This window comes from Neolamprologus multifasciatus, chromosome 5 (assembly GCF_963576455.1).
Source record: "Neolamprologus multifasciatus chromosome 5, fNeoMul1.2, whole genome shotgun sequence".
Lineage (NCBI taxonomy): Eukaryota > Metazoa > Chordata > Actinopteri > Cichliformes > Cichlidae > Neolamprologus > Neolamprologus multifasciatus.
Window position 1 is genome coordinate 10928894 of NC_140443.1, and position 9457 is coordinate 10938350.

A 9457-nucleotide genomic window follows, 5' to 3' on the forward strand; every position below is an offset into this window, starting at 1 on the left:
CAGAGACTGCTGACAGCAGCAATGATTCATAAATGAACATGAATATCTTTTCTTTTTTTTTTTTTGAAAGAGCAATGATAAAAAGTGCAAAGCGGTTACATAGTTTGACAGAAAAGTGCAAAAGCTTCATATTGATCGGTCATATAATAAAAAAACCCAAATCTCTCCTCTTAGTTTTCTCTCTTCAGTCAGACAGGTTTTTATTTAGTTTGATTTCATTTCTTTCTCCACTGAACCCTATACAAGGAAGGTGATGGGATACCTGCCAGCACTCTGGTTTTCCCACATATTTGGAGGATTCTCTCAAGAAAGCCTCACAATCTGCATGATTATCAGTGTTTTTTCTGTTTGTCTGATGGTTTTCAAATGTGTGGTTTGCAAGAGTAATTTTTTGTTTTTTAGTTAATTTTAATTTTTACTTTAAGTTTGTTTCTTTGGTTAGCTTCCAGAGCAGGTTTTCTCATGTCAGTTTAAATTTAAATTTTATCAATTTCAATGTGTAAGTTTGAGTCACCAGACAGATTTAAGAAAATCAGACTAGATAAAAACAAAAGACTGTAAAGGCAGGTGAGTCTCAGTCATGTAGACATCCAAGTCTCAGTAACAAAAGCACCAAAACCTCATCAGACATCTTGTTGACAAATCCGACCAAACTAACAAAGACTAAAACTAAAGATATGTCCTTTATATCTGTATTAATAACCTTGTTGTTCACAAAGATAATCTCTTTGCGAGTAGGACCACCAGTCAAACACGTGTCTTCAGAGTAAAGGCACAAAGAGTCCACACACACACACACTAAAAATAAAAAACGGACAATTGAGATGTGCGACTCTTCGGATTTGTAATATTGATTTCAAAGAAGGTTATTCACCAAATTCAGATTAAATGTTTGCTTCAGGAGTGAAAAGCTGGAACAATACAAATTGCAACCCTAACTAACTGAATTGGTCAAAGTTGTCAACACAACCAGCTTGAAGCAGCTTTCATGCCGGTTTACTGAATGTACTGATCTGAACTTCTACAGATATCGCACATATTATATAAAAAAAATAACAAAAACTCAAATAAAGCTGTGTGGAGGGACCATAAATGCTGCCAGGACTCGGTGATATATTTACTATGACATCTGCCTGCTGTGGATTATTAAGACTCAAACTAAATTCACTTCCACATTATAGAGGTGGAGAAAGAAATATTGGCATATAACATATAACATATAACAGCCAAACGTTAATGTCTGACTACATGTTAGGAGGAGACACTGTATGTGCATACTGACTCTTTATGAACCACTACAGCTGTCAGAAACCTTTTATAAAATGCCTTTAAATATAAATTAAAATATAAAGGGGAAAACAGAAAGAAATTGGTGCAGGAAGCCCTATTCTCATCATGTTGTTCCTGCCAGCAGTGGAGACACTTCAGAGGGTGCACGACTGTTGTGATGTGATGCAGGGTTGTGCCCGTGAGTCCAGTCGTACAGGTGACTGCTCTGCAAATCAACCTCTGCTCGCAGATTTATTTTCTTTATTACGAAGAAGGAAAGAAGAAAAGAAGAAAAGATTAGGAAGCGGGTCTTTGTAAATGCAGACATAAAAGGAATGCGTTCTTCTTTTTTTTTACTCTTCAGTGGCATCATTTGTGGTTTTATGGTATTTCAGTTAGACTGAAGCAACATGGGCTAATTTGTTCTGTACAGAAACTTATTAGCTGAGTCAAAGGGGGAGGGAAAAAAAGGATTCCACTTAAATGACTTTCCTTTTTAAGCTCCCAGAGTAAGGCCAAGATCATTATTGTGTTATGCTACGAGTAGATCTGCAGCTGCCGTGAGTGAAACAAAGAGTACCTGAAAATCTCTGATGTAGGTGAGGAAGAAGCTGATGAAGGAGAAGGCCAGAAACCATTCAGAGATTGTGCTGATAATGTGAGCCGTGTAACCCTGAAGGAAAAAGAGGACAAGCTTGAATGCTGCAGTAATACTAAATGAAGAGTATTTGTGTCCCAGTGGGAGCAGTTCATCTGCTCAGAGCTGCTGGCTAAAATCAAAGATCTTCTGTGGCTGTTGGTGCTGACAAAACCTTAAAAACTGAAGAACTAATACAATAAAACACATTTTTCTTGACTACTAAAAAAATACTTTGATGACTTTCAACCTTCTAACACACTCAGAAGACTACTGACCGTCTCTCCAGGAGTCCAGTGAAGTTTGCGAGGTACGTCGACACCTATCAGACTGGTGTACATGATGACTGAAGATATAAACACTGATAGGCTGTTGAGGACTGTTTTCAGAGTCATCAGGACATCGGATATAACAAACAGACTAAAAGACAGATGCAGCTGCCGATTACGGACTGCACGTTTTGCATCCTCGGTATTTACCCTTCGACTGATTGCCTGGTGATATTTTCACAGGAAAAACTGGATTTAAATGCTTCACCAGAACATTTTAAAGGGTTGTATTTATGCATTTGCAGCTATTCATGCATATGCTTTTATTATTTTTGTGTATAATGTGTTTTTTTTGCTTTTAAAAAATTGCTTATACAAAGAGTTTAATTGTAATGTTGGTTGCAGCCAGAAGTGACCTAGAGAGTGGTTATTGCTAAATTATCATCTAGCACGTGTTAGCATGATGAACTGCACTTGTACAACACGCATTAATCAGTTAGTTGACATTACTGCCAAGTAACTGACTGAATTTTATGGAACATAAACTTTTAAAGAGGCTTGAAAAGGCATGAAAACAGTGCAATGGCTCAACTGACTAATTCTGGAGTGTTTTATAAGCACACTTGCCAAAGAAACAGCCAACTTGGGTGTGTTGGCTGAGGAACAAGAGGCACTGCTTCTGTTGGCTTCATTCTCAGGCCCTGAGTTTGCTGCTTGTTTTAGATTAAAGCAAAAATGACGACTACACAGGGTCAGCGGGTCGAAGGATACTGCTGATGATGCTGCCCAGGGTCCAGAATCCGATGCAGAGGCGCAGCAGGTAGATGGTCCTGCTGTGGATGTGGGGCTGCATGTAGTAGGAGAGCACCGACTGAAGCAGGATGTAAAGAGCCCCGAACCCAAAGGTGAGAATCGCCCCCACGAGGTGCATGTAGAACAGGGTGGTCTTCTGCTCAGACAGACACAGAGATACACTGATAACATGATCGATGCGTCAGAACCTGAGCAGGTAGAAAATGATTCCGGACCAGCAGCAGCACGCACCTGGAAGTTAGCCACCACGCACATCCCGAAGGAGCTGGTCCAGCCCACCCAGAGCCCGATGCAGTTCAATCTGAGGAGTTTGAGATCGTCCACATCCAACAGAGCCTCCACCTGTTTGTAACGCACGTACATCGTGGCCATACCTACAAGCACAATAACCATCAGCTACACTATGTGTTTGAGCACTTTTACTGTTTTGAGTATGTGTTTACACCATTTTTACAGAATAGAGCCGTGTGTGTGTGTGTGTTACCTAAAAAGGCTGACACATCCATCATGATGCCAAACACACACCTCTCTGGTGCCATCGTTCCTGTGTCACTGTAACACCAAACAAATGCTGGTTTATAAAAGTCTGGTTTGTTTCTTAAACAGATCAAAAGGTTGAATAAATTATTATTTAACATCAAAAATATTACAATTTCTTCTGTGTTTGTTCAGACCTGATGTACGGCACAAAAGGATCCACGTGTCTCAGCACCACCGCCGTGATGTAAGGGAAGATGAAGGACGCCGCCGTCCAGACGACCAGAGCGGCAGGGAGGAAGCACATGCCCTGCTGGAACCACCACATGGCGCCCTCACTGGATGTGTGCACTGATGCTGATTCACTGTGCCCTGTCCAAAACATCAGCATCATCCTTATTATGAAAGCACTCCATCTTTTTTTTAAAAAATAATTTCATGCATTTAATTTCTAAGTCAGTTTCCACCTGATCTGCGAATCAGCTAGGGAGTTGTGCACCATTACTTTAGCACATTTACCACTCAACGTAAAATTGAACATTTATACTGTGAAACACAGGAAGACTTGCAGCTCGCAAAGGTGAGCCTGATATCTAAATGTGAGTAAAAACAAGACCTTTCATATGCTCTAACATTCTTTGACCAGCCACCTGTCACACACAATGACACGGCCTGTTAAAGTTTACCCAAAAAGAACTTTTTGAAATTTTCTCCAGCAAATAATCAGAAACAAGAGCAAGTATTGGCGATGTTTTATGTGTTACTTAATGTAACAGCCATTAAACGTGCAGTTTCAATATTGAAACTATCATATATCCTATTATATTGATGGTCAAACAGCCATTCTGCTTGGATTTCAGCCTGACTTGATCTCATAACAACATCATTAACTTTAAATATGAAACTTTAACTTGTTAAGAGTCCAAAGAGGGTGAATATCTTGTTAAAACAGCCCAACTCTACTGTATTTTTACACTGATATGTCCAGATACTGAGTAATGCTTTCACATGCAGAGGGAACTGTGAAGATGTACACACACCCAGTGACGAATGTTTTTAATCATTTTGTTTGTTTTTGCATGTGAAAGAGTTTAAGTGGGGTTACATTCTCCTATTTGGAATGATGATTTAAGTGAGCTAAAAAAAAAAGATTTGATCATGTTTGTGACTGAGTCATAACCCTTCTGTTGAAAGGGGGAAGTAAAAAAAAAAATGTTCAAGAACTCATGAGACAGATTGTTACGACACAACTGGTTTGGAAACCTGTTCTGGTCCAATGAAGATGTAAACCAGGATGATTAAAATAAACCTGAAGTGAATCCTTTCAGTTATGGAGGAGACATTTTGTATTCAGTAAGGAAATGTATATATGCACATTCACAGGGAAGTAAATGTAATTTTGGTACTTCTAATACAGAAAATAAACATTAATACAATATTTTTCGAATGCATCCTTTACTTTGTCTTTGTTTATTCGTTTGTTTAAAGAAAACAAAATATCATCAGCTGTGTCTTTCTGAAATGTTTAAAAGAAATTAATCTGAACCTTAATCAGTTAACAACATATTTATATTGATATAAAAGCACTGTTTAACATAACACTTCCCCACACAAAAACAGCCAAAGTCAATTATATGGCTTTTAATGTCTAAGAAATAACAAAACTAGATTACAATTTTAGAAGGAGAAGCACTCAGTAAATTAAACACATACACCAGCATTAACCAAAATATCCCAGCAGCTGGTTATTCAACATGCCCAGCATACTTTTTTTAGTGGCCCAGAGCCATCGTGTTTAAAGAACAACACTTTCATGTTCGTAATAATCCCACATATCGAGACAATGGCCAGCAATTTTATTAAATGTAGTTTACTAGATATAACTAAAAAATGGTGCATCCTCACCAAAACCCCAAATCAATAATTATTATAATAATTTTATTAAATATATACATATATAATTTAGTTGTATTGTATTTTGGATTATTCTGCAGTAAAATTCTGCTACTTATTTTCTAAAAACGTACTTTTGAAGAAGTAAGTTTCAGTAAAAACCCTTGAATAATAACAGGTAATAGTTTATACTGTTTTTGCCCATTTTTGTGTAACATGCCATTTTCACTGAAGGGCAGGTAGATGAGTGAAATCACAGCTACCAGGTGAGAAAGAGGGAATGCAGAAGTGTACAAAGACTATAATATAAGATCTTCATTATTATTTCACACAACCTCTTAGCAATAATGATGAGATGCACAAAAAAAATGCTAATTTTTACTGGGAGCTAGCTTAGAATATGCAAAATGTGTTTTGATATAGCACCAGACTTTCGTTTAACAAAAAATAACCAATACACCAGGATGGAATTTTAGGGTACAAACATGAGTGCAGGAAATTCCCTTGTTCTCACTGAGGAAGCGAAACAAAGTGAAAATATCTCACAGGGGAGACGTTTCAATACCAAAGTGCACTGTAAAAATAGACAATTTAAGGCGTTTGACAACACATTAAGCTGCAAATGAACGCACGTATTTAGTTACACGTGAAAATAAAGAACCACCTACAGACAGAAGGACCAAAACAAAGCATGGAGCTAAACTGGCAACATAAAGCCAACAAATACTGACAGAGACGTCTACAAAACATTGCTAAAGCATGGCTAAAATCATACAATTTATAGCAACTAGTTAGCCAGCTAAAGTTAGCTTCGTTAAGTAGCCTTCACTCATGAACTTGCTGAATAGGACATCTTTACTTTAAAGTTTTATATCTTGAAGCAGACAGCTGCCATAGCGAGGAACCAACAATCGCAACGAGAGAAAGTCAGTTTTTCTCTACTTCAACATAATGACACTCACGTTACTCGAGTCGTCCTGCGACCATAACCCCCCCAGCGCGCACAAAACTGCTCCAGTCACTCGTTTCACACCTCGAAGCAGCTTCTCAGACCTCCGGTAATCACCGTAATCGCCGGAAAAAGGAACAGACTCTCATTTATAATATAAACTTTTTAAAGCGCCTACAACGTTCGAGTTCCTTACTGAAAACTGCGCATGCGCCTGTCAGAAGCGACGAATATTACTTTACCTCCTGAATTTTGACTCGCAGGCGAGCTTGTAGGCATTAAGGACATACACTCAAAACTCATAAACTCAAACATAAATAAGTACATGAACAGCTAAAATATTAAATGCATTAAATATCTATGTGATGTTATTTGATTTTATTTTTCTTTATTGATTTTATTTCATTTTCCAAAGCAATGGACAGTGTGAAGAGAGGTAAAAAAAAAAAAAAAAAAAGAGTGTGTGGAAACAAATTTCAAGGACAGCATAAAGCACAAAAGGAAAGGTTTACAGCATGTTGGTGAGACCTACTGTGATGTGTGGTTTGGTGACAGTGGCACTGACGTAAAGACAGGAGGTGGCAGAGGTGAAGCTGTTAAGATTTTCACTTGGAGTGACCAAGATAGACAGGACACGTGGAGAGAGAGACTCATATATGTAGTGAAGGATGACATGCAGATAGTTGGTGTAACAGCGTAAATATTCCCATTTATTTCTCATTCAAGTCAGTTTTTGTAGCCCATGGACAACCTACCTTAGGAGGTCACCAGCTGGTGTACTCCTATTGCTGGTCTCAAGTCCAGATAAATTGGAGGTCTGCATGAGGGCGTCAAATGTTATAACAACTCCGTGCCAAATAAAAAAGTGTTGATTCATACACTATGGCAAACTTGAGGAAGTAATGGAGCAGCTGTCTTAGTTAGTGTTGGTCATTTATAAGGCTGCAGGTTCTCTGAAGAAGAGCTGGAGTGCTGACGTTTATAGTTATTCATCAGGAGAGTTTCTGGGATGTAAAGTAAAATATTTTTGCATCATAGAAAAAGAACCTAAAGTGAAATTACCCATAAATCCATTTATCAGTGGGAGTCCTTACCTGTTAAAGGTATTGTAATTTGTTTTTAGAGTTATTCAGTCTGACATGTCAGATAAAATAAATTTTAGCTTTGTTCAAACAGACTTTGCCAATGAGATGCCAGTTTTCAATAATATCTATAACATATTTCTGAGAGATGAGATCTGCTTTTGATATCAGAGAGTCAGGTTTCAGCTGTTACACATCATGACTTGAAGTGCTTTGAAGCCCTTTGATGTTCAAATGTCTTACAGGGTCCAGACTAATTTTTCTATGTTGTGCCAGATGGCTGTATGGTACAGGGCAACCAACAGTCCTTGGACACCTCATGTTCAGAACAGTATTTTGTGCACAGAAGCTCTGTTCCTTGCTAAGTTCAATGTCAAACTCATGGTGGGAAAAACAACACCTGGATGGTGGAACAGGTGCACTAACTGGTGTGCATTCTAATTCAGATGGTGTTAATGTAGGATCTATGGTCTACTGATATTAGTTTAAAAGTAGCTATGTGCAGTTCTGTGAAGCTGACGCAGTAAGAGTTAGGTCATAACAGCCTCAGTGTTAGCTTGTTACTCTGTTACTGTGTCTACTTAGTGTTACTTTACCCTGCAATAGTGGTTCTCATATAAAATCTGTGTGAGGGTTTATTTGAACTCTCAGACTTTTTATTATTTTTTCTTTATTTTGCTGTGTGTTGTTTCTAGTTTTCCAACTAATCTTAATTCTGTGCTCTCAGAATGTGCAAGTCTGGTTTTTAAATTTTTTATTTCAGTCAGGGTAAAACAATCATTCTAATAATCACTGATCAAAAAGTATTAACCAAAGAATTTCTTTTGGATTTTATCTAAAAGGCTGTAATTTGGGTTTTCACTTATGATCACTAAGGCTTTGAATGTTTAAAGGGAGAAAAGTTTTATAGCAAGATTAGATGTATTTTGAGTTGCCATGTAAATCTACTCCAGTGGAGTCAGAGAATTAAAAATAGGAATTTTGAAATCAGCATTTAATCTCATTTATGTCATTTATGTGCATGTTTGCATAGCAGACACATAATTCTGTGGCTTAAGAGACTTTAGATGTTGATCTATCAAGCAGAACCTCCAGGGAAGCATCTGATCCTAAATCCCGCTGCAGCACAACAGAAAGCCCAAACATACTGCCCGACTCAGCAACAAGAGGAGAAGGAGCTTTAGCAGATGGTGGATCCCACTGAGCTCTGATCTTCGCATATTACATTCAGTCTGGAGTTACATGAAAAGACAGAGGATACTGAGACAAACTAAATCCAAGGAGGGGCTGTCAAGCTGCTTTGGGAAGCTTTCTAGTAGCATGAAAAACTGTGCAAGTGTGGCGTTTAAAGGAACTAATATCACCACTGGGTGACAGTGTTTCACCAGAAGGTGTTTGTGTAGCTGTAGAAGAAAGAAGGAAATCCTGTATTAGATCAGGGCGGTGCAGCAGTTTGCATGGTCACCTTACTGCAACAAGGTTCTGGGTTCAGACTTCCTGGTCAATGAGTCCCTTTTATGTAGTTGGCATGCTCTACCACAGTCCAAACACATACTTTTTATCTTAACTGTAGATTCTAGATCAGCCATAGGTGCGGACATGAGAGTAAGGAGTTCTCTCTTTTGGCTGGACCTGATAGACTGGCAACATGTCAAGGGTCACCCTGCTCTCACCCTGTGGCTGCTGAGGTAGATCCAGATCAAAGCAGCTGAGAAACTGAAGTAATTCCCCGAGGTAACTGTTTTGGCAGATGATGATAATTTCTTTAAACATTTAAAACAAAAACATGAAAGAAAAAATTATGAAGAAAATTCTAATTCCAGCTACTTGAGGTAATTCGGCTGTCTTGCAAGGATGCTTCCTGTGCGTCTCCTGCATGAGTTGCTTTGGGCATATTCCACCAGAAGGAAGCCCCAGGGCAGACCCAGGATAGCTGGAACCCACAGGCCTCGAGTTTGACACGTATACAAAAGGGACATTGTCACTTTAGCGGTCAAGCAGGTATTTCTTTTAATTTCCATAGTGCACGCCCATACACATGAGGAGGATAGAAAAATCTAGGTAAGTT

At 38.5% G+C, this 9457-nt stretch overlaps 1 protein-coding gene across 1 annotated transcript; it reads right to left on the minus strand.

Moving 5' to 3' along the window:
• Positions 1–481: 481 nt before the first annotated feature.
• On the minus strand, positions 482–6524 carry dram2b (DNA-damage regulated autophagy modulator 2b). Its single transcript, XM_085159283.1, has 8 exons — positions 6321–6524; positions 3663–3837; positions 3473–3540; positions 3220–3362; positions 2947–3124; positions 2185–2267; positions 1850–1942; positions 482–1528 (listed from the first exon to the last, which is right to left on the minus strand). The coding sequence occupies exons 2-8, from the start codon at positions 3791–3793 to the stop codon at positions 1394–1396; spliced, it is 831 nt and encodes a 276-aa protein (XP_085015409.1). The 5' UTR covers positions 3794–3837; positions 6321–6524; the 3' UTR covers positions 482–1393.
• Between the last annotated feature and the right edge of the window lie 2933 nt (positions 6525–9457).